General features: G+C 49.0%; 1 protein-coding gene across 1 annotated transcript in view; it reads left to right on the top strand.

Annotated features, from left to right (window-relative positions):
* The window catches only part of dnah1 (dynein, axonemal, heavy chain 1), a 1119271-nt gene that overhangs the window by 818918 nt on the left and 274509 nt on the right, over positions 1-25844 (top strand). Inside the window, exons 57-59 of the mRNA XM_072472076.1 lie at positions 7169-7360; positions 16232-16363; positions 19939-20064. Coding sequence (XP_072328177.1) covers positions 7169-7360; positions 16232-16363; positions 19939-20064 — 450 coding nt within the window. The remainder of the gene's footprint in view (positions 1-7168; positions 7361-16231; positions 16364-19938; positions 20065-25844) is intronic.

Here is a 25844-nt window from a genome sequence, read left to right as displayed (position 1 = left end):
AAGAGGACCACTGAAATTGATTAAGGAAAAATTGGTGAGTGAGAAATCGGAAATTACATTATTGGATTACGTGTCAAATTTTAGGGAACGATTAAATAGAGCAGGTGAATTGGCTAGACACCATTTAAAAGTTGCACAAAATATGATAAAATGGGTAGCGGACAAGAATTCCAAAAAGTTCATAGTTTTGCCAGTGGAGATAAAGTTTTAGTGTTGTTATCAGTGGTAGGTGAACCTTTAAAAGCAAGGTTTTCTGGACCTTATCAGATTGAAAGGAAATTAAGTGAGGTGAATTATATGGTAAAAACGGCAGATAGAAGGAAAACTCACCGAGTGTCTCATGTGAATATGCTTAAAAGGTACTTTGAAATGGAAGGAGAGAAAAAGGCGGAGGTTTTAATGATTCTAACTCAAAGTGACGAACCAAATCCAGATGACTGTGAATTTGACGTTCCTCAAATTAAATTGGAAAACGAGGATGTTCTTAAAAATTGGGATAAATTGTTGAGTTACCTTCCAGAGGAAAAATAGACTGACCTGAAAGAGTTATTGATATCACATGGGCATATTTGTGGAGATAAATTGGGAAGTACTAAAATGGCTATACATGATGTAGATGTGGGAAATGCTGTTCCAATCAAACAACATCCATACAGACTTAACCCTTTAAAATTGGCACAGGTTAACAAAGTGATTGAGAGTATGCTTAAAAATGGCATAATTGAAGTGGGTTGCAGCCAATGGAGCTCACCCTTAGTGATGGTACCAAAACCAGATGGTACCCAACGGTTGTGTGTGGACTATAGAAAGGTTAATGCAGTTACAAGAACGGACTCTCATCCTATCCCACGTTTGGAGGATTGCATTGAGAAAGTGGGACAATCAGCTTTTATTTCCAAACTGGATTTACTTAAAGGTTACTGGCAGGTACCTTTATCCAAAAGGGCGAAGGAGATTTCAACTTTTGTGACTCCAGATGGTATATACCAATTCAAAGTTATGCCATTTGGCATGAAAACGCCCCAGCCACATTTCAAAGGTTAACTAACAAATTTGTTTCAGGATTACCCAATTGTGCGGTATGCATCGACGAGCTGGTAATTTTCAGCCAGACATGGACAGAATATTTGAAAGATCTGATGGAGTTATTTGATCGACTTCAGGAGGCGGGTTAGGTGATGAACCTAGCCAAAAGTGAATTTGGAAAGGTCCAAGTTACTTTCCTTGGTCATACAATCGGACAGGGTCGAATGGTCCCATGAGATGTGAAAACAAAAGTTATTGGGGAGTTTCCGATACCCTCGACACGACAGGAACTAATGTGATTTCTTGGTATGAGTGGATTTTAACGGAAATTTGTACCCAATTTTAGCAGTGTGGTCGCTCCACTGACGGACTTGCTCAAGAAGCGTAACAAATTCCAGTGGACAGCGGAGTGTCAACAGGTGTTTGATGGCCTGAAGGCAGTGTTAACCACTGCTCCTGTGTTAGCCATTCCAAATTATACAAAACCATTCAAAGTGGCGTTTGATGCGAGTGATGTAGGCGTAGGTGCGGTGCTTCTACAGGGTGACGACGAAGGGCTAGAGCGGCCTATTGATTATTTTTCAAAGAAATTGATTTCTCACCAGAAAAAGTATTCCACGATTGAGAAGGAGACTTTGAGTTTGGTGCTGGCTTTGCAACATTTTCACATTTATGTGACCAGCAATCCGTCTGACACCGTTATATATACTGATCATAATCCGTTGACGTTTTTGGAGAGATTCCAGAATAACAATGCACGGCTATTTCGCTGGAGTTTATTGTTGCAGCCCTTTCATTTAAAAATAGTACATGTGGCAGGACGAGAAAACGTGATAGCCGATGCTTTGTCAAGAATGTGATGAACGGAAGCAATTTCAATTGGCGGAAGAACAAAAATGGACTATATTATTGTACCTGTTTGCGCGTGTTGTTTTTTTGAAACAAAAAAGTATATTTACTGTGTGCATTTCTTAAAGGATAGGGAAAAGGTGGAAAATGAAACCAACTTGAAGTTGATGGTTTATTTTTTTTCTCTTGGGGGAAGGTGTCATGTGAGAGTACCTTTAAGAAATGGGTGTTTATAAATGAGTGTGTATATAAATATCTGTAGTGAGAGTACCTTTAAGAAATGGGTGTTTATTACTGCAGTGATGTCAGAGAATGGGTGGAGCTGGGCTGTCTGTCAGCTTTTTACTTTCATTTTTGAGCAGGCTGCAGGGTGTGTTTTAGTTTTGTTTTCAGTGTTGGAGCTGAAGCCAGACCAAGCAGGCGTACTGCTATTCTCTCTGCCATCAAAAGACTATCTCTTGATCATTTGGTGAATTCAGAATTATAAATGTTCTCAGTAGTGAATGTAAACCTAATGTGCTTCTGGTAGAAGCTGTTTTCAGTCATATGGATGTTAAAAAGGAAAGCGTAAAGGTTTACTTAGTGTTGTAATCTTTGGGAGTTGTATTTGAATTAATGGTTGCTAAGATATTCACTGTATGTTTAAAACGGTTAACTTGAGTTCATCGAATAAACATTGATTTGCTTTAAAAAATACTTTTCCATTTTTCTTGTACCACACCAGTAGAGTGGGCCTTTGCTCCCCATACCACAATCTATTAAAAGTTGTGGGTCAGGTGAACTCCATGATACACTTGGTGTTCTCTAAACCCTGGCCCAAAACAAAAGTAACTATTCAATTCCTCTGCTGTTTCTTTGTTTCCTATTATTACTTCTCCAGCCACATTTTCCAGTGATCCAATGTCTATTTTTGCCTCTCTCCTACCTTTTATATATTGAAAAAAACTCTTTCTGTCTTCCTTTATGTTACTAGCTAGCTTGCACTCATATTGCATCTTATCCCCCCTTATTGCTTTTTTAGTTGTCCTTTGCTCATTTTTAAAGGCTTCCCAATCCTCTGGCTTCCCACTAATCTTTGCCATTTTGTCTGCTTTTTCTTTAGCTTTTATGCTGTCCTTGACTTCCCTCGTCAGCCTTGGATGCCTTGTCCTCCCTTTAGCATGTTTCCTCCTACTTGGGATGAATTTCTGTTGTGCCTCCCTAATACCCCCCAAAAACTCCTGCCATTGCTGTTCCACTGTCTTCCTTGCTAGGCTCCTTTTCCAATCAACTCCGGCCAGCTCCTCCCTCATGTCTTTGTAGTTACCCTTATTTAATTGTAATACCATTACATCTGACTCCAGCTTCTCCCTCTCAAACTGCAGGGTAAATTCTATCATATTGTGGTCACTGCTCCCTAATGGTTCCTTCACCTTAATTTCCCTAATCAACTCCGCGTCATTACACATCACCAAATCCAGAATTGCCTGTTCCCTAGTAGGTTCTGTCACAAGCTGCTCCAAAAAAACATCTTTTAGACATTCCACAAATTCCTTTCCTTGAGATCCACTACAAACCTGATTTTCCCAGTCTACTTGCATATTGAAGTCCCCCATGATTATTGTAATCTTGCCTTTTTTACATGCCTTTTCTATCTCCTGATTTATTTTCTGCCCCACATCATGTGGCCAACTCCCATCAGGCTCTTTTTACCTTTGCGATTCCTCAACTCTACCCACAGAGATTCTATGCCTTTTGATCCTATATCGCTTCTTGCTATCGATTTAACTTCATTCCTTACTAACAATGCAACCCTCCCCCCTTTACCTATCTTCCTGTCCTTTCGATAGGACACATACCCATGGATATTTAGATCCCGTCCTGATCCCCTTGCAGCCACGTCTCTGTGATGTCCACAACATCGTACCGGCCAATTTCAATGTGCGCAACAAGCTAATTTACCTTGTTCCGTATACTGCGTGCGTTTAGGTACAAAACCCTCAATCCTGCATTGACCACCTCCCTTCTCACACTGGTCACCTTTTTTGCTCTGTCTGAGGATGATGTTGTTCTCTTATTTTGGTTCTCTATTTCCCCTTCGGTTATTACACTTTCGCGCTAACATTCTGGTTCCCACCCCCTGCCATACTAGTTTAAATCCTCCTGAATTACTCTAGCAAGCCTCCCAGGCAGGATATTGGTGCCCTTCCAGTTTAGGTACAACCCGTTCTTCTTGTACAGGTCCCACCTGCACCGGAAGAGATCCCAATGGTCCAGAAATCTGAAACCCTCCCTCCAACACCACCAATTTGGCCACGTGTTTAGCTGCGCTAGCCTCCTATTTCTAGCCTCACTGGCACGTGGCACAGGGAGTAATCCTGAGATTACAACCCTAGAGGTCCTGCTTTTTAGCTTACTGCCTAACTCCCTGAACTCCTACCGCAGGACCTCACCACTCTTCCTGCCTTTGTTGTTAGTACCTATGTGTACTACGACCTCTGGCTGTTCACCCTCCCCCTTCAGGACCACTGATGCTGAGACCTCACCATTCCTATTGAACCTCACATAGTCTTCGATCACTTTTCCCACCTTTACACAAAAATTCAGGTCTGCAAGCAGCCCCACATACAATCTCCACACTAGCCTCTGTGCCGGCTCCTTCTCCAGGACCACATCCACCCAATGCGGAGCATAGTCTGAAATAACAATCGCCGAGTATTCCACTTCCTTCGCCCTCGACAACTACTTTCCCATAATAAAGAAGTTGATCCTTCAGTACACATTATGCACCGGCGAAAAGAAGGAATACTCCCTACCCCGTGGATACTTAAACTGTCACGGATCCATTCCCTCCATCTCCTTCATAAATGCAGCCAACACCTTCACCCCCCCCCCCCCCACCCCCGCACCGAGGGGGTCAGCGAGCACAGCTTAGACCTAACCACCTTCAGATTCAGTGCTGTATTCAAGTCCCCACCCAGGATTAACTGATGTCTATCCAAATTCAGTGCGATGGCCAACATTCTCTTCATAAAGACTATGTCATCCCAATTCGGGGCATACACGCTAATCAACACACCAGCCTTCTCTCTAAAGCACCCATTACTATAACATACCTATCCCCCTGGTCTGCCTCCACCTTCTACACATGAAATCTCACTCTCTTACCCACTACTATCGCTACCCTCCGAGCCCTGCTATCAAAACCGAGTGGAACACCTGATCACCCAGCCCTTGCAAAAGCCTCACCTGGTTCTTCACCCTCAAGTGGGTCTCCTGCAACAGCACCACATCGGCTTTCATGCTCTTCAAATCCCAGAAGACTTTCGTTCGCGTCACCGGTCCACCCAATCCCCGCAAGTTCCATGTTACCATTTGGACCGGGGGTCTGTCTCACACACACACGCACAACCCCCCCCCCCCATCTCCCTCTCCTGTCAGCCATAGTCATAGCATGGAAACAGGCCCTTTGACCCCGCTTGTCCATGCTGCCCAGTTTCTATCACTAAGCTAGTCCCACTTTCCTGCATTTGGCCTATATCCCTCTATATCCACCCTGCCCATGTAACTAACTTTTTTTAAAGGAAAAAATTGTACCCACAGAAAGAGAAAGGAAAGAACCAAAATATCCATGAGTGGTCATGATTGTTGCTGCCGGCCCCGCCCAGCGAGCAGGACCCAACCCGCCCCCTAGTCACCATCAGCCAGCTACCTCTCCCCCCTTCTCAGAAACCCCCCACCTACTTCTCCCTGCATACTCCCCATCCACCATTCAGACCTCCCAGGCCCATCGAAACCTGTCCACACCTGAGCCCCTCCCCTCACATGCCCAATACCGAAAAATCAACAGAAAGATCCCCTACACCCAGTCCTTCCAAACAACCCAACATAATAGACCCCTAAATAAAGGGAAACAAATCCCAACATATTACCCCAATGTCCCAAAACCACAACATAAAGAAAAACAAGTTCCAAACTCAGTTCAGTCCCAGTCCTTCAGTCTTCACGAACACCTCCACCTCCTCCACCGTCTAATAGCCCCTGGAGTTGTGTGTAACTCTTAACTTCATCAGGCAGACCACCCCAAACCACACATTGCTCTTGTGCAACAATGCCTTCACCGTACCAAAGACTGCCCGTCATCTTGCCAGCTCCACCGTGAGATCCTGATATATAGGAGTACCACTGCTTTCCAACCTCACCTCTCAATTCTGTTTTGCACATCTCAGCACTTTCTCCTTCACCTGGTAGCTATGAAAGCAAACTATCACAGCTCCTGATGGTTCATTCGCCTTCCGCTTTGGCTGAAGTGACCGGTGAACCCTATCCTGCTCATAGAGGAAGGGATCCTCATCCTCCGCCAGCAACTTGCCGAACATCGCCGCAAAGTTCTCCATTGGAGACCGCTCAGGCAGTCCCACAAGCCACAGATTCTGCACCATGACCTGTTCACGTTGGTTCTCAGCCCTTTATTACTTTCCTCCACCTTCCATACCTGCTCTCCCATTGAGGTGATCTGGTCACTGTGCTGCGACAGTGCCTCCTCCACCCCCTTCAACAACTTTCCTTGTTCCCGCACGGCTGTCGACGTTTTTCCAGAACCTCCTCTATCAGGGTCAGTGTATCATCCACCAACTACTTGGGCGAGACCATCATCTCCTTTCGATGCCTATCGAAATGCTTGGCGAACTTTCACTCAAACTCCATCGCCATCACCTCAGCCAGTTTGTCCACTGTAACGGGCACATTCCATTCGGCAAGCTAGCTCCTGTCATCTTTCCTCCCACAGAACTCTGCACCAAATCCAAGCTCTCAGGCGGACTATCACTCACACCTTTTCGACCCGTATTTTTCTTCTGGATTTTGAACATCCTTTAATTGCCACAACTTTCCTGGAGATCAATCATATAAAATGTTCCCCCCAATCTGGGTGAAAAGGGCCTAAAACTAAAGTTCTAGCAGGAGCCACCCAACACGTGACTTCTATCTACATGTCAACACCAGAAGCCTCCGGAACTTCTTCTTTTGTTGATATATCTGTTGGTCTTGTTTGGCCCTGTGAATTTGTGATTTCAAATGTTAAAAGTTCAATAACAATATTTTCAAAACACAAAGCTCCGAAGTCCATCGGGAGTTGAAGTTCCCAACCTCTACTCTCAACGAGGTAAGTGTAGTTTTCATAACCATATGCAGGATAATAGGTCAGATAAATTGCAATATTGCAACAAGACATGAAATGTATATTTTACTAAATGATTTGTGCAATTGTAAAGCATAGTGTACAAGTAATGGTTATTTCCCTTTTTTTACACAGCAAGCTCTCCGTGAAGCTCAGGAAGATTTGGATGAGACTCAGAAGGTTCTAGAGGTAGCAAAGGGCCGTCTGGAAGATGTGGAACTTGGAATAGCTGCTCTTGAAGCAAAATACCTGGACTGTGTATCAAAGAAAGAAGAGCTAGAAAATAAGTGTGAGCAGTGTGAGCAGAGACTAGTCAGAGCTGATAAGGTAATAAGCACACACATTTCTATTTTACACCCATTGTGTTCGTGTGAGGAACTTTACTCTAAACGTGGGTAAAGTTCAGTGCTGAAACAGTGCGTCAGCTTCTTGACAATGTAAATTAACCAACCGCAGCATGTTAACATTGCAAAATGCTTCAGCACAAAGTAACCCAATTGTATCCAACTTGTCCAATCATTGCCAATTGCCAAAGCATCTCTAGACCAGTCACCCAACCTACATCTGCACTATTACCTCTGGAGCCCTCATGGGCATATCTGCATGTTGCTCCTTGGTGACATCATCCAAAGACATGGAAAAAGGTTCCTTGCATACATTGATGACATTCACCTTCCCAAAGATCTCCCCTTTCTGGAGTCAGACTGTTTGTCCAACATTGCTAAACATTGCAAAGATCAAAGCCATTGGGCTGGATTTTCCAGAAAAACAGGCATAAAACGGCCACCGATTCTCCGTTTTGCTGGGGGCTAGCAGGGAAGCAGCGTAGAGCTCGCAGCTCTAGCTGCCGATACGGCCCTCAGCACTTCCGGTTCCGAGGCCGCGCATGCGCACGGCGTCGGCCTGCAGCAGCCGCGTCGTGCTCCATGGCGGACTCAGCCCGCAGACTTGGACCGCCAAAGTAGTGCTGCCCTTTTGGCCGCACACACACCCCGGACCGCCCGCCCACAGTGCCCCCAGCACCGAATGAAGCCCCTGCCCGTGGATCGGCCCTCCCCCAACTGTGGCAGCCCCGGACAGAGTCCGCAGCCGCCATGCCGAGTTCACGAACGGTATGAGCACACGTAACCCACGCCGGCAAGAAATCGGCCGGTCGGGGATGGATCATCGCGGGGCGGGCATCAGACAATGTCCAGGGGCCGTGGATAATTGGCGCGGCATACTCCTGGTGTACGCCGCTTTTCAGTGAGCAGAAAATTCAAAAAACAGCACCGCTCCCGATTTTGGCACCAAAATGGATTCTCCGCCCCGTCGCCGAACACTATTTCGGCGACAGGAAGCGGAGAATTCAGCCCGTTGTCTCTGGCTCCCACCACAAACTTGCCATGATTTTATTTTCCCTTCCAGCCACTGTCTCAGGTTGAACCAGATCAATCTCAATCTCTGTAGAAGCCCTCCGGTGTAGAAGGAGGCCATTCAGCCCATCGAGTCTACATCCGACCATCTGAAGAGCACCCCAGCTAGACCCACTCCCCGCCCCATCCTCGCAACCCCACCTAATTTGAACATCTGTGACTTTCGTCACCCTGAGTTCAGCTTCCAAGTGATATCTCGTACATCATAAATGCCATCTACGACTTCCGGGTGCGGTGATGACCAGCTAAGTCGCACGTTTCGGCAGCTCCCGGTGGAAAGGACTTTTGGGCTCTTGATAGGAGCCCCAACTGCAATTTTAACGGCTAAAAACACTGTGCGGTAAACCAGAAGGGAATCCCCCCTGGACACAGATGGAAAAAGGAGAGGAAAGTGGCCGGATTGCGGTGGATCCTCTAGAGCAGCGGCAAGGAAGGCAAGCACAAAGCAAGATGGCATCGGAAGGAGGCAGTTTAATATGGGGCCCTGACCAACAAGAGTTCCTGCGGCGTTGCGTGGAAGAACTTAAAAAGGAGATGAAGAAGGGGCTGTTGGCCCCGATATTACAGGCGATTGAAGGGCTAAAGGAGGAGCAAAAGACCCAGGAGCAGGAGCTCCGGGTCGTGAAGGCAAAGGCTGCTGAGAATGAGGACGACATACAGGGCCTGGTGGTGAAGACAGAGATGCACGAGGCACAACACAAAAGGTGTGCGGAAAGGCTGGAGGTGCTGGAGAATAATGCGAGGAGGAAGAATTTAAGGATTCTTGGTCTTCCCGAAGGTGCAGAAGGGGCGGACGTCGGGGCATATGTGAGCACGATGCTGCACTCGTTAATGGGATCGGAGGCCCCGACGGGCCCGTTGGAGGTGGAGTCGCCTATCGAGTTATGGCGCGAAGACCGAGGGCTGGAGAAATTCCTCGAGCCATAGTGGTGAGATTTCTCCGATATAAGGACAGAGAGATGGTCCTCAGATGGGCAAAGAAAACTCGGAGCAGTAGGTGGGAGAACGCGGTGATCCGCGTATATCAAGACTGGAGTGCGGAGGTGGCGAGAAGGAGGGCAAGCTTTAATCGGGCCAAGGCGGTGCTGCACAAAAGGAAGGTTAAATTTGGAATGCTGCAGCCGGCAAGACTGTGGGTCACACATCAAGGGAAACACCACTACTTTGAAACGGCAGAAGAGGCGTGGACATTTATTGTTGAGGAGAAACTGGAATAAGCGGGCTAGAAAAAGAACGTTTGGGACAAAGTGGTGGGGCGAATGTGTGGGGTGAAGAGGGGGGTAAAGGGGGAAGAGATGATTTCCCAAGTTGTTAATCCTGCGACCCTGTAACTTTTCTCTCTTCCCCATGCTGTGGGGGAGGGGGGGAGAGAGGATGAGGAGCTGGGGGCGCCGGCCATTGGGGGCGGGGCCAAATGGGAAGCGCAGGCTTTGTTCCCGCGCTATGGTAATCATGGCGGGAACAGGGAAGCAGGAAGGAGGGGGCCTCGCACAGTGGGAGCCGAGGTCACTGGGGGAAGCCGAGGTCGGCCAGAGTTTGCTGACTTCTGGGAGCAACATGGGGGGTGCAATTACGCTAGTGAGGGATCTAGCGGGGGGTGGGGGGTGGGGGGGGGTTAACTGGGTTGCTGCTGCTGGGGAGAAGGGGGAGCTGGTATGGGGTGGGGTGGTCGGGGCGGGAGGGCGCCGTTGGGGGGAGATACGGCTACGTGGGAACCAGGTGAGGAGCTGGATTGAAAAAGGAGATGGCTAGTCGACAAGGGGGGGGGGGGTAAAGAGCCCCCCAACCCGGCTGATCACGTGGAATGTGAGAGGGCTGAACGGGCCGATAAAGAGGGCACGGGTACTCGCACACCTAAAGAAACTTAAGGCAGATGTGGTTATGCTGCAGGAGACGCATCTGAAACTGATAGACCAGGTCAGACTACGCAAAGGATGGGTGGGGCAGGTGTTTCATTCGGGGCTAGACGCAAAAAACAGAGGGGTAGCTATACTAGTGGGGAAGCGGGTAATGTTTGAGGCAAAGACCATAGTGGCGGATAGTGGGGGCAGATACGTGATGGTGAGTGGCAAATTGCAAGGGGAGGCGGTGGTCTTAGTGAACGTATATGCCCCGAACTGGGATGATGCCAACTTTATGAGGCGTATGTTAGGACGTATCCCGGACCTAGACGTGGGGAAGTTGGTAATGGGTGGAGATTTTAATACGGTGCTGGACCCGGGGTGGACAGATCGAGGTCCAGGACCGGAAGGAGGCCAGCTGCAGCTAGGGTGCTTAAGGACTTTATGGAGCAGATGGGAGGAGTAGACCCCTGGAGATTTAGCAGACCTAGGAGTAAGGAGTTTTCGTTTTTCTCCTATGTCCACAAAGTTTATTCACGGATAGACTTTTTTGTTTTGGGAAGGGCACTGATCCCGAAGGTGACGGGGACGGAGTACACGGCTATAGCTATTTCGGATCACGCTCCACATTGGGTGGACCTGGAGATAGGGGAGGAAAAAGAACAGCGTCCACCCTGGAGAATGGACATGGGATTATTGGCAGATGAGGGTGTGTGTTTAAGGGTGAGGGGGTGTATTGAAAGGTACTTGGAACTCAATGATAATGGGGAGGTCCAGGTGGGAGTGGTCTGGGAGGCGCTGAAGGCAGTGGTTAGAGGGGAGCTGATATCTATTAGGGCACATAAAGGAAAGCAGGAGGGTAGGGAAAGGGAGCGGTTGTTGAAAGAACTTCAGAGGGTGGACAGACAATATGCGGAGGCACCGGAGGAGGGACTGTACAGGGAAAGGCAAAGGCTACATGTAGAATTTGACTTGTTGACTACGGGTAATGCAGAGGCACAATGGAGGAAGGCACAGGGTGTTCAGTACGAATATGGGGAGAAGGCGAGCAGGTTGCTGGCCCACCAACTGAGGAAAAGGGGAGCAGCGAGGGAAATAGGGGGGGGTGAGAGATGAGGAGGGAGAGATGGAGCGGGGAGCGGAGAGAGTGAATGGAGTGTTCAAGACATTTTATGAAAGATTATATGAAGCTCAGCCCCCAGATGGGAAGGAGAGAATGATGTGCTTTCTGGATCAGCTGGAATTCCCTAAGGTGGAGGAGCAGGAGAGGGCGGGACTGGGAGCACAGATTGAGATGGAGGAAGTAGTGAAAGGGATTGGGAGCATGCAGGCGGGGAAGGCCCCGGGACCAGACGGATTCCCAGTTGAATTCTATAGGAAATATATGGACTTGCTGGCCCCGCTACTGATGAGAACCTTTAATGAGGCGAGGGAAAGGGGGCAGCTGCCCCTGACTATGTCAGAGGCAACGATATCGCTCCTCCTAAAGAAGGAAAAAGACCCGCTGCAATGCGGGTCCTATAGGCCTATTTCCCTCCTGAATGTGGACGCTAAGATTCTGGCCAAGGTAGTGGCAACGAGGATAGAGGATTGTGTCCCGGGGGTGGTTCATGAGGACCAAACTGGGTTTGTGAAGGGGAGACAGCTGAATACAAATATACGGAGGCTGCTAGGGGTAATGATGATGCCCCCACCAGAGGGGGAAGCGGGGATAGTGGTGGTGATGGATGCCGAGAAAGCATTTGATAGAGTGGAGTGGGATTATTTGTGGGAGGTGCTGAGGAGATTTGGCTTTGGAGATGGGTATATCAGATGGGTACAGTTGCTGTATAGGGCCCCGATGGCGAGCGTGGTCACGAATGGACGGGGGTCTGATTATTTTCGGCTCCATAGAGGGACGAGGCAGGGATGTCCTCTGTCCCCGTTACTGTTTGCACTGGCGATTGAGCCCCTGGCCATAGCATTGAGGGGTTCCAGGAAGTGGAGGGGAGTACTCAGGGGAGGAGAAGAACACCGGGTATCTCTGTATGCGGATGATTTGTTGCTATATGTGGCGGACCCGGCGGAGGGGATGCCAGAGATAATGCGGATACTTGGGGAGTTTGGGGATTTTTCAGGGTATAAATTGAACATGGGGAAAAGTGAGTTGTTTGTGGTGCATCCAGGGGAGCAGAGCAGAGAAATAGAGGATTTACCGTTGAGGAAGGTAACAAGGGACTTTCGGTACTTGGGGATCCAGATAGCCAAGAATTGGGGTACATTACATAGGCTTAATTTAACGCGGTTGGTGGAACAGATGGAGGAGGACTTTAAGAGATGGGACATGGTGTCCCTGTCACTGGCAGGTAGGGTGCAGGCGGTTAAAATGGTGGTCCTCCCGAGATTCCTTTTTGTGTTTCAGTGCCTCCCGGTGGTGGTCACGAAGGCTTTTTCAAAAGAATCGAGAAGAGTATTATAAGTTTTGTGTGGGCCGGGAAGACCCCGAGAGTGAGGAGGGGATTTTTGCAGCGCAGTAGGGACAGTGGGGGGGGCTGGCACTACCAAGCCTAAGTGAGTACTACTGGGCCGCCAATATTTCAATGGTGTGTAAGTGGATGGGAGAAGAGGAGGGAGCGGCGTGGAAGAGATTGGAGAGGGCGTCCTGCTGGGGGACTAGCCTACAAGCTATGGTGACGGCACCGTTGCCGTTCTCACTGAAGAAATACACCACAAGCCCGGTGGTGGTGGCTACATTGAAAATTTGGGGGCAGTGGAGACGGCATAGGGGAAGGACGGGAGCCTCGGTGCGGTCCCTGATAAGAAATAACCATAGGTTTGTTCCGGGGAGAATGGATGGGGGATTTGGAGCATGGCAAAGAGCAGGGGTAGCACAATTGAGAGATCTGTTCGTAGATGGGACGTTTGCGAGTCTGGGAGCGCTGACGGAAAAATATGGGTTGCCCCAAGGGAATGCATTTCGGTATATGCAACTGAGGGCTTTTGCGAGGAAACAGGTGAGGGAATTCCCGCAGCTCCCGACGCAGGAGGTGCAGGATAGAGTGATCTCAGAGACATGGGTGGGGGATGGTAAGGTGTCGGACATATATAGAGAAATGAGGGACGAGGGGGAGATCATGGTAGATGAGCTGAAAGGGAAATGGGAAGAAGAGCTGGGGGAGGAGATTGAGGAGGGGCTGTGGGCTGATGCCCTACATAGGGTAAACTCATCGTCCTCGTGTGCCAGGCTAAGCCTGATACAATTTAAGGTGTTACACAGGGCGCATATGACTGGAGCACGGCTCAGTAAATTTTTTGGGATCGAGGATAGGTGTGCGAGATGCTCGAGAAGCCCAGCGAATTACACCCACATGTTCTGGTCATGCCCGGCACTACAGGGGTTTTGGGTGGGGGTGGCAAAGGTGCTTTCGAAGGTGGTGGGGGTCCAGGTCGAACCAAGCTGGGGGTTGGCTATATTTGGGGTTGCAGAGGAGCCGGGAGTGCAGGAGCGAGAGAGGCTGATGTTTTGGCCTTTGCGTCCCTAGTAGCCCGGCGCAGGATATTGTTAATGTGGAAGGAAGCCAAACCCCCGGGTGTGGAGACCTGGTTAAACGACATGGCAGGGTTTATAAAGTTAGAACGGATTAAGTTCGTACTAAGGGGTTCGGCTCAAGGGTTCATCAGGCGGTGGCAACCGTTCGTCGACTACCTCACAGAAAGATAGAGGGAATGGAAAAGAAGAAGACAACAGCAGCAACCCAGGGGGTGGGGGGGGGAGGGGGGGGGGCCGGGGGGGGAGTAATCGGGCGGACTCTCAGGGATGTTATTGTATATGTATAGGCACTTGTTTTAGGTAATGTATATTGGACTGTTAGATTGTATCTTTGGAGAGTATTTATTTTTGACAAGGCAGTTGCCATTTAGTTTGGTTTTTGTTTCTGTTCATATATTATTTATTTATTTGTTTAAAACTGGCCACGGTTATTTATATTGCTTTATTGTTGTTTAAAAGAAACACTACGTACTGTTATGTTTGGCCAAAAAATCTTGAATAAAATATATATTTTTTTAAAAATAAATGCCATCTACCTCCATCTCTATAACATCACCTTCTGAAGCTCCGATCTAAGCCCAACTCTTGCTGAAACTTTCATTCATGCTTTTGTCATTTCTAGACTTGGAGGAATTTCTTGGACCTCTTTTGTCTCAAGTACTTTTGATGTCATAAAATTACTATCAGGCAAAATATCACCCCTTTCATTTCTAGACTCAGGAATTCAGCTTGCACTTTTACTGGACCCCTTTAGCAGCACTACAAAAGAACAAAGAAATGGGAGCAGGAATAACCCATTTAGCCCCTTGAACCTGTTTTGCCATTCATTCGATATTATCAAGTCCAAAATAACCTTTTCCCTGGTTGATTCCAAAATGTATTGTTCTCAGAAACTGTCCAAAATACACTCTATGAACTCATCCTCAAGGTTACCTTTTCCAATTTGACTTGTCCAATATATCACCCATCGCAGATCCTTTTTTAGGAACCCGCATTATTCATTGTTGTCTACTCTATTGTTATATTGTGTCCAAACTACTTATTTCACTTGGTATTTTTATCTCCCCCCCAAACAGATTCTGCATCTTGACCTTCGAAGCCAAAATTCTCCAGTCGTCAGGATTAATTTTTCCCGCTGGCAGTGCACCCCTGCTAGTGGGTTTTGTGGCGACGTGAGGTGGTTTAAATGGGAAATCAGCTGGTCACTGCAGGAAGAGATCAGGCACCATTTTTAAATGCCACCCAATCTCTCGATCCCAAACCCCGCCCTCCAATGTCCTAACTTACCTGCTAGAAGGTATTCGAGCCTCCCTCACCCCACCTCATAAGGGCAGGGCACCCCAGGCCTGATCCCTGGCATTGCAAAACTGGCACCTGGGCACCTTGGCACTGCCATCCTGGCATCCTGGCAGTGCCTCTACCAGTCTAGAAGGTCCAGATGGGCACCCTGGGTGCCGGGCAGTGCCAAGGTGCCAGGCTGGCAGTGCTAAGGTGGCTGGGTGGCAGCGGGAGTGCCAGTATGCCACCAGCCCAGGCCCTGATCACTCGGGGTCCTCCGATGGCCTGGGGGGCTGGGAGGCCTCCAGTGGCCTGGGGGCCCTCGGGTGGCCCGGAGAGTCTCCGAATGGCAGGGCGGGATGGGCAGGGCAGCCCTCTCCTCCCCCCCCCCCCTGGCCAGCAGCCCCCATTCACCTGAGAAGGAGCAGTGCTCAGAAAGCTAGTGTTTGAAACAAAACTGTTGGACTTTAACCTGGTGTTGTAAGACTTCTTACTATTTCTCCAAGGGTCTTGAACTCCCCCCATCCCACAAGAACTCCAATCTCATCCACCGCTGACTCTTCCAGTCTCACCATAAGGCCTCTAATCCTTTCCCTCCTTCGCAATCCCTTGCAGCAGTCTACTGGTAAAGGCCTACTCTTCCAACAACCAGACAACTTTTAATAATCAGGTCCTACTGTTACATTTGTCAGGCCCTGAGGCAAATCCATTTTTCAACATTTCCCAGCCTCATAAAGATCCGCCCACCCTCCCCACTTCCTCCCCGACTCTGAGTAAAATCCAGTTTTTTAGCTGTAAATAACTCATCACAATTAAACAGGAGGCACAAGTCTGAAAATGACTACTTGCAATATTTGTGGGTGGATGCTTAATTTAAACAATTAAACTATTGGCAGAGGAATGCCTTATCAACATGCTAAGTGGTTATTCATTCACTAATATCATCAATAATCATATCTAACAGAATGAACCTTGGTAATTCGATAAAGAAAAGTTCAGATTTCTGATGCTATTTAATCATTTCTTTCAGTTGCATGAAGAAAAATATTGCCAGTTGTTTAAATTGTTATACCCCATTATTTGTGAGGACAATTTGCTATTCTGCAGCATAAAGAATTTTTTTGGTTTTCCATAGTTATTAAATGGACTATCTGATGAGAAAATCCGCTGGCAAGAAACTATCCAGAATCTGAACCACATGATCAATAATGTAGCTGGGGATGTGTTAATCGCAGGAGGATATGTGGCTTATTTGGGACCATTCACAGTAAGTAACACAAAACCCTTCAATTCACTTCGAATAACACTTGTCTGTTAGCCCAGTAAGTGGCCTAATGTTCCATAGCATCACTCCAGCCCAGCATATTCCGTAGCATCACTCCAGCCCAGCATATTGCACAGGGCACTTCCCTCCATCACTGTAATTTCTTGTACCAATGGGACGTAAAAAGAGCTCTTCCATTATTCACCTTGTGTAGTCGACAACATTTATCACAATTTCATAATGCACTTTTTTTAAAAATCACCTTAACAATATGTTCATGACATAAGCAGAATGCGCATTGGGATTTGGGAGGGAGTCAGGGTTTAATATTTTTATCTCCATTTTAGAGCACACAAGCACACTTAGCTTGAGATTCTAATGAGTTTTGGAATAAATCCAACACGTTTTAAGAGTTGCTGAAGTGTTCCGAACTCTGGGCTAATGTGTGGTCAATTCCAGCCCCACTTGACCCGGAGTCGCAACACAGATGAAGTTAGATTAGAGTTTTTCTTGAGTCAAATTGACTACAGTCACCGGATTTGTAATTTAAACTCAAGTATCCTTTTATTATTAGCAATAATTATAATTAAAAGGAAAAATACAACTGGCTATCTACTATCTGATTTCCAAACCCCTCCTCCCTGCCCCTTTCTAACTACCCCTACATATACACACACACACACAGACAAACAACGCAGAGAGAAAAGGGTGGTTGAGAGGTAAAGAAAATATTAATAAAATAAAAGGATAAAGGATCTAGAAGGATGACTTCTAGTTCATGTATTTCTGAGGTTTGGCTTTTGTTTTTGTACTTCTTCCTTCAAGGCTTGAGGTTCCCAACCACCGAGGAGCAGGTGGTTGGGCTGGGGGCACCGATTGGCCTGGAGGAGCTGGTTAAGGGACTAGGGAGCATGCAGGCAGGGAAGGCCCCAGGCCAGATGGGTTCCCGGTAGAATTTTATAGGAAGTACGTGGACCTGCTGGGCCCGCTGCTAGTGAGGACTTTCAATGAGGCGAGGGAGGGGGGGACCTTGCCCCTGACACTGTCCAGGGCGCTGATCTCTTTGACCTTGAAACGGGACAAGGACCCACACAGTGTGGATCGTACAGGCCGATCTCGCTCCTCAATGTGGACGCGAAGTTGCTGGCAAAGGTTCTGGCCACGAGAATTGAGGACTGTGTCCCGGGGGTGATTCATGAGAACCAGACGGGATTTGTGAAGGGTAGGCAGCTGAACACCAATGTGCAGAGGCTCTTTAATGCAATTATGATGCCTTCGGTGGAGGGGAAAGTGGAGGTAGTGGCGGCTATGGACGCGGAGAAGGCCTTCGATAGGGCGGAGTGGGAGTATTTTTGGGAGGTGCTGCGGAGGTTTGGGTTCGGGGAGGGGTTCATCAGTTGGGTTAGGCTACTATATAAAGCCCGGTGGCGAGTGTGGCTACGAACCGGCGGAGGTCAGAGTACTTTCGGCTGTACCGGGGGACGAGGCAGGGGTGTCCCCTGTCCCCCTTGTTGTTTGCACTGGCAATTGAGCCGCTGGCCATGGCATTGAGGGAGTCCAGGAACTGGGGGGGTTGGTTCGGGGGGGAGAGGAACACCGGGTGTCGCTGTATGCCGATGACCTGTTATTGTATGTTGCGGACCCAGTGGAGGGGATGGCGGAGGTCATGCGGATCCTTAGGGAGTTTGGGGACTTTTCGGGGTATAAACTTAATGTGGGGAAGAGTGAGCTCTTTGTGGTGCACCCAGGAGACCAGAGAAGGGGGATAGACGAGCTTCCGCTGAAGAGGGCGGAAAGGAGCTTTCGGTACCTGGGGATCTAGGTAGCCAGGAGTTGGGGGGCCCTGCACAAGCTCAATTTGACGCGGTTGGTGGAGCAGATGGAGGAGGATTTTAAAAGATAGGATATGTTGCCACCCTCACTGGCGGGTAGGGTGCAGTCGGTTAAAATGATGGTCCTCCCGACGTTTCTCTTTGTGTTCCAGTGCCTTCCCGTTCTGATCCCTAAGGCCTTTTTTAAACGGGTAAGCAGGAGCATCATGGGATTTGTGTGGACGAATAAGACCCCAAGGGTAAAAAGGGTTTTCCTGGAGCGTAGCAGGGACAGAGGAGGGCTGGCGTTGCCGAATCTATGTGGCTACTACTAGGTAGCCATATCTGGATGATCCGTAAGTGGGAATGGAAGGGGAGGGGGCGGCGTGGAAGAGGCTAGAGATGGCGTCCTGTGTGGGCACGAGTCTGAGGGCACTGGTACGGCACCATTGCCGCTCCGGCCGACAAGGTACACCATGAGTCCGGTTGTGGTGGCAACTCTGAAGATTTGGGGGCAGTGGAGGTGTCATAGGGGTGAGGTGGGGGCCACGGTTTGGTCCCCGATTCGAGAGAACCATCGGTTCATCCCGGGAAGGATGGATGAGGGGTTTCTGAGCTGGCATCGGGCAGGGATTAAAAGAATGGGGGACCTGTTCATTGATGGGACGTTTGCGAGCCTAGGGGCGCTAGAGGAGAAATTTGGGCTACCGTCGGGAAACGCTTTTAGGTGTATGCAGGTGAGGGCGTTTGTGAAACGGCAGGTGAGGAAATTCCCACTGCTTCCAGCATGCAAGATTCAGGACCGGGTGATCTCGGGGGTATGGGTTGGAGAAGGCAAGGTCTCGGCGATTTACTAGGAGCTGCAAGAAGAGGAGGAGACCTCGGTGGAGGAGCTAAAGGGCAAATGGGAGGAGGAGCTCGGGGAGGAGATAGATGAGGGTCTGTGGGCTGATCCCTGAGTAGGGTTAATTCTTCCTCCTCTTGCGCCAGGCTCAGCCTGATACAGTTTAAAGTTGTTCACAGAGCGCATTTGACAGGGGCGAGGTTGAGTAGGTTCTTTGGGGTGGAGGACAGATGTGTGAGGTGCTCGGGGAGCCCAGCAAATCACGCCCATATGTTCTGGACGTGCCCAGTGCTGGAAGGGTTTTGGAGGGGCTTTGCGAGGACTAAGTCCAAGGTGGTGAACGCCCGGGTCAAGCCGAGCTGGGGGGTAGCATTATTTGGGGTATCGGACGAGCCGGGAGTGCAGGAGGCGAAAGAGGCCGTTATTCTGGCCTTTGCGTCCCTGGTAGCCCGACGAAGGATTTTGTTACTGTGGAAGGATGCGAAGCCCCCTAGCGTGGAAGCCTGGATTAATGACATGACAGGGTTCACCAAGCTGGAGAGGATAAAGTTTGCCTTGCGAGGGTCTGTGCAAGGGTTCTTCAGGCGGTGGCAACCGTTCCTATATTTTCTCGCGAAGCGTTAGGAGGAGGTCAGCAGCAGCAACCCGGGGGGTGGGGGTTCTTCTGGGGTGGCACTTGGGTTAGGGTGGGGTGTTTCCCTAGTTGTGTTTTTATTGTTATATGGGGGGTTATTGTAGTTTGGGGAATTTCTATGTATAATTATTGCGGGTGGTGTTCTCATGTTCTTGTTTCTTTTTTCTGTAGGGGGGGGGTTTGTTGAAAATCTGTTGAAAATTTGAATAAAGATATATATTTTTTTAAATCAGCTTGTTTATATTACCGCATTGCTATTTTTTTTAACACACCCTAAATTAACTTTTAGGGAGAATATCGTGCTGCAATGAATGATGAATGGCTGAGAGAATTTGTTGTGCTTGGTCTTCCGCATACAAAAGAATCCAGTCTGATTTCAACATTAGGAGATGCTGTGAAGATACGATCCTGGCAGGTAGTTCATTCTTTCTGTTTTAATTTGACAACAGTTTGATAACTGGAAGTCCCAGAAGTAACTTGTTCAAGTTACTTCCCAGAAGTAACCAAAAAGCAAAGACTCTAGTCGAGCCACCTTACGTGTGACCTCTTTCTACATGTCGCCACAAGAAGTCCCCAACAGAACCTCTTTATACTCAGTCTGTGGATTGATGTATTTACAGATCTATTTCTTTGACTGAACAATATTGGCCATAGAATATTTTGCCAGGTCATTGGTTAATGAAATCACGATAATTATGACTTTGGATGAAGGCTGGTGTCCACGAGCAAGGCAGTAGGGCAGTTGCGGAGGGCCAGTGGGGCAATGTACAAGTACGGGGAGAAGGCAAGTAGGATGCTGGTGCACCAACTTAGGAAACAGGAGGCGGTGAGGGAAATTGGTAGAATGAAGGACGGGTCGTGAAGGGTAGTACTGGACCAGGTGGGGGTAAATGGGGTGTTTGAGGAGTTTTATAGTAGGTTATATGAGTCGGAGCCCCGGCCGGGGGGAGGGAATGCGGCGGTTTCTGGATGGGCTGGAGTTTCCCAGGGTGGACGAGGAGCTGGTGCAGCGATTGGAGGCCCCCATTGGGTTGAGGGAGGTGATGAAGAGTATGGGGGCGATTCCGGCAGGAAAGGTTCCGAGCCCGGATGGGTTCCCGGAGGAGTTCTATAAAAAGTTTTGGGGGGATCTGTGGCTGCTGCTGGTGAAGGCATATAATGAGGCTAGGGAGAGAGGGAGCTCCCCCCTACACTATCGCAGGATCCATATCCCTGATACAAAAGAAAGATAAGGATCCAGAACAATGTGATCCTACCATCCGATATCATTGTTAAATGTGGATGCTAAATTGCTGGCGAAGGCATTTGCTTCGCGAATTGAGGACTGTGTCCCAGGGGTGATCGATGAGGACCAAACGGGATTTGTGAAGGGGAGGCAGTTGTCGGCAAATGTGAGGAGGCTACTCAACGTGATTATGATGCCCCCGGAGGGGCAGGCAGTGGAGTGGCAATGGCGATGGATGCGGAGAAGGCTTTCAACCGGGTGGAGTTGGAATATCTGTGGAGGTGTTGGGATGATTTGGCTTTGGGCAGTGGTTTGTGGCTTGGGTTGCAAGTATGCAGATGAACCAGCTGAGTTTGGGACATTTTAAGTTGCACTGTGGGACAAGGCAGGGGTGCCCGCTCTCCCAGTTGCTTTTTACCTTGGCAATAGAGCCATTGGCAATGACGCTTAGAGCATAGAGGGATTGGAAAGTGATTGTGCGGGGTGGAGGGGAATCAAGCAAAGGGTTTCATGTGCTCGGATGACCTGTTGCTATATATTTTAGACCCATTGAGGAGCATTGACAGAATTATGGGGACTTTGGCGGACTTTGGTCGGTTTTCCGGATACAAGCTGAACATGGGAAAAGCGAGGTGTTCCCAATTGAGACCAGAGGGCAGGAGAGGGGGTTGGGGGAGCTGTCGTTCAAGGTGGAGAGTGCGAGTTTCAGGTACTTGGGCATCCAGGTGACGCGGGGTTGGGCACAGCTGCATAAGTTATGTTTGGCTCGGTGGGATGTGCTGCCATTGTCGTTGGCGGGACAGGTGCAGACAGTGAAGATGACACTGCTACTAAGGTTCGTGTTTATATTTCGGAACCTCCCGATCTTCATTCCGAAGTCATCCTTTAAAAAGATCAATGCGTTGATCTCGGGGTTTATGTGGCCGGGGAAGACCCTGCGGGTCAAGAGGGCTTTTTTGAAGTGGGGGCAAGGAGGGGGAGGGTTGGCATTGCCAAATATAATGAATTACTACTGGGTGCCTAACATCACTATGGTCAGGAAGTTGATAATCCGGGAGGTGGCGGTGTGGGGGCGGATAGAGGCGGCTTCTTGCAGGGTGCATTGTTGACAGTGCCTCTGCCATTCTTGCCAGCCAAGCACTATGTGAGCACGGTGGTGGTGTCGGCCTTGAGGTTATGGGGGCAGTGGAGGCAGCATTTGAGTCTGGAGGGTGCCTCGATGTGGGAACCGATTTGTGATAACCATAGGCTTGCGGGGTTGAGCAGTTTGGGGATCGGTTCGTAGGGGCAACTTTGCGAATTTAGAGGATCTGGAGGAGGAACACGCGCTGCCCAGCGGGAATGGTTTTAGATACTTACAGGTCCGGGACTTTGTGAGGAGTCAGGTGCCATCCTTTCCTGGGTTGCCGCCCTTGGGACTGCAAGATAAGATGCCATCGGGGGAGGAAGTAATAATAATAATCTTTATTCGGGGAGTAGGGGAGGGAAAGGTGTCCGAGGTCTACAAGGATCTCTACAAGGACTGGGATGAAATGAAATGAAATGAAAATCGCTTATTGCCACAAGTAGGCTTCAAATGAAGTTACTGTGAAAAGCCCCTAGTCGCCACATTCCGGCGCCTGTTCGGGGAGGCTGGTACGGGAATTGAACCGTGCTGCAGGCCTGCCTTGGTCTCCTTTCAAAGCCAGCAATTTAGTCCTGTGCTAAACCTATGCTAAACCGATAGGATATGCTGAACAGAAGAGGGAGGAGGAACTAGGGGGAGGTGGAGGCCAGGATGTGGGAGGAGGCTCTGCCCTTGGTGACTGCGTCCTCGTCATGTGCAAGGCTCAGTCTTATTCAGTTTAAAGTAGTTCACAAGGCATATGACGGTGGCAAGGATAAGTAGGTTCTTTGAGGGAGTAGAGGATAGGTGTGGCCTGCGAACAATGTCCACAGGTTTTGGGTGTGTCCGAAACTGAAGGGGCTCTGGCAGGGGTTTGCAGACATAATATCCAAGGTGCTGGGGCCGAAGGTGGCCCCAAGCCCAGAGGTAGCGATATTTGGTGTGTCGGAAGACCCAGGAGCCCAGGGGGCGAGAGAGGTCGATGTCTTGGCCTTTGCCTTCCTGATAGCCCTGATACGGATTTTGCTTAGGTGGAGGGACTCGGAGCTGCCGAAAGTGGAGTTGAGAGGGCAGCACGGTGGCGCAGTGGATAGCACTGCTGCCTCACGGCGCCGAGGTCCCAGGTTCGATCCCAGCTCTGGGTCACTGTCTGTGTGGAGCTTGCACATTCTCCCCGTGTTTGTGTGGGTTTCGCCCCCACAACCTAAAGATGTGCAGGGTAGGTGGATTGGCCACCCTAAATTGCCCCTTAACTAGAAAAAGGTACTCTAAAAAATTTTTTTTTAAAAAGAAATTGGGTTGAGCGACCTAGCAGAATTCCTGAGATTGGAAAAGATCTAGTTTGTCTTTCGAGGGTCGGTCGATGGGTTCTCTCGGAGGTGGAAGCCTTTCATTAACTTCTTTAAGGAGGATTGAGCTGTCAGCAGAGGGTAAAATGGGTAAAATAAGGGGGTTAAAAATGGGGGACGGCAGGATGGGAGGAGGGGAAGGGCTGTTTATTTATTACATTGTACAATTTTGCTTCTGCTCTTATTTGTTTTGTTTGTTGTTTACATAAATGCCTTAATAAAATATTTGTAAAAAATTTTGGCAAGCATTTCAAGAAGCACGGGAGAGAAATGATGAAGACCCTCAGAAAGTTAGTGGATGATGCCTTGGTGCTGATATAGGAGGCGTTTGAAAAGACGTCGGAGACAGTGTGGCATCATGGCGAGCTGTTTGAAGGGGGTGGAGGAGATGCTGTTGCGACACAGCGATCAGTTGGCCTAGATGGTGAGCTGAGGAGGGTGGAGGAAAGAATTAAGGGTCTGAGAGCAAAGGTCGACGACCTGGAGAATAGGTCGAGGTGGCAGAACCTCAGGATCGTGGGGCTGCCTGAGCGAATGTTTAGGAAGTTGATGAGGGAGGAGGATCTAGCCCCATCGAGCTAGATCGAGCCCACCGGTCGCTTCAGGTGAAGCCATGGGGGAACAAACCACTGCGAGTGGTGACAGCGTGTTTTCACAACTTTCGGTCGAAGGAGCGGGTCCTGAAGTGGGCCAAGAAGAATCAGGAAGTGTGGGAAGGTAGCAGTATCCACATATATCAGGACATTGTGGCAGAATTGGCAAGAAAACAGGGTGAAGTCAGTGCTCCACAAGAGTGGTGTTTGGTTTGGCGTGGTGTACCTGATGAGGCTGAGGGCTCTGCACAAGGCTAAAAACCATTTCTTCGAGACGGTGAAGGAAGCGGAAGAATTTATCAAAACTGAAGGGCTTGGACTGGACTGAAGGGGCTTGCATGGAACTTGGTTGGTGATTGGGAGGCGTCTGTATGAGAATGTTGCAGTAACATTTATGTATGTACTTATATTTTTTCCCTTGTTTCCTCACCCCCTTTATTTTCTCTTGTTTATACAGGGTTGGTAGTAACTGAAGGTATTGCAGTTTGGCTTGGGGGGTTCTTTCCCTTTTTCCTATTTATAAAGGGGTGGTTGAGGTTTCATAGACTTTACAGTGCAGAAGGAGGCCAGTTGGCCCATGTAGTCTTCACCGGCCCTTGGAAAGAGCATCCTACTTAAGCCCTTGCCTCCAACCTATCCCTGTAACCCACCTAATCTTTTGGATATTAATGAGCAATTTTGCATGGCCAATCCACCTAACCTGAACATCTTTGGACTGTGGGAGGAAACCTGAGCAACCGGAGGAAACCCAGGCAGACACAAGGAGAAAGTGCAAACTCCACACAGATAGTCACCCAATACCGGAATTGAACCCGGGACTCTGGAGCTGTGAGACAGCAGTGTAGTGAGCATTTGGTTGGGGGGAGGGTGGAGGGCTATTGGGCTGTTTTGGATGTTGGAAGGCCGGGGTGGGGGAGTTTTGATTTTGACTTGGGGTCTGGCTTTTGTCTTTGATTATTTATTTGGGTATTTTAGGCTCTTGTGGGGGTGGGGGCTACCTTGCTAGCTGAGTGAGATCGGCTAGTGAATGGGAGCGAGGTGGGTGGAGGGTCTGCAGTTTGCGAGACCTGTTCAGGCAGGTTTCGTTGCGTCTCAAAGGAGTGACTGATGAGGGGAAGGGGATGGAGGAGAGAGGTAGTGGTTTGAGAGGAACAGGCTGGGGGATTTCTGGGATGGGGAATGGGGGTAGAGTGCTGACGGTGACTGGGGATAGCACTTTGTCCCATTCGTTCGGTGGGGCAGACAGCCATCTTGGGTGGGCTCTGGTTTCAGGAGTAAGGTGGATGGAGGGGGATAAGCTCTCTTGATGGAAATGGCTGATTTGAAGGGGAGCTGGGGTGAGAGACCACCAATTTGATTGGATGTGTGGAATGTGCGGAGTTTGGCGGGACCCAGTGAAACATTCAAGTGCTTTCTCTCATTTTAAAAGTTTGAAAGCCGATGTGGTGCTTTTGCAGGAGACACGCCTGGTAAGAGACCAGATAAGTCTCTGTAAGAGGTAGGCTAGCCAGGTGTTCCGCTTGAGCTTTGATAGCAGGTCCCAGGGGAGTAGCAATACTTATTAATAAAATTGGTTCCAGATGGAGAAGGTGGTAGACCAGGGCGGCAGGTACGTCATAGTTACGGGGACATTGGAGGGTAAGTTGTGGTGGATATGGATATGCACCAGTTGAATTTGGGGGGAGATTTGAACTGCCCCCAACTGGATCAATCTCAGCTGAAGTTGCTGACCCCTTCAGGGGCTACAAAGGTACTGGCAGCGTTCATGAAGATGATGGGTGGAGCCGATCCACGCCTGTTTTTGCGCCCTGGGGGCAGAGAATTCTCATTTTTCTCCCCAGTGCATAATGTGTATTCATTCACACATAGACTATTTTGTAATGGGGAAAGCCCTGCTGCTAGGGGTGAGGAATGCGGAATATT

The sequence above is a fragment of the Scyliorhinus torazame genome, chromosome 13 (genome assembly GCF_047496885.1).
Source record: "Scyliorhinus torazame isolate Kashiwa2021f chromosome 13, sScyTor2.1, whole genome shotgun sequence".
Lineage (NCBI taxonomy): Eukaryota > Metazoa > Chordata > Chondrichthyes > Carcharhiniformes > Scyliorhinidae > Scyliorhinus > Scyliorhinus torazame.
The sequence above is the reverse complement of the archived record's forward strand: the minus strand, read 5'-3'. Positions and strand labels throughout refer to the sequence as shown.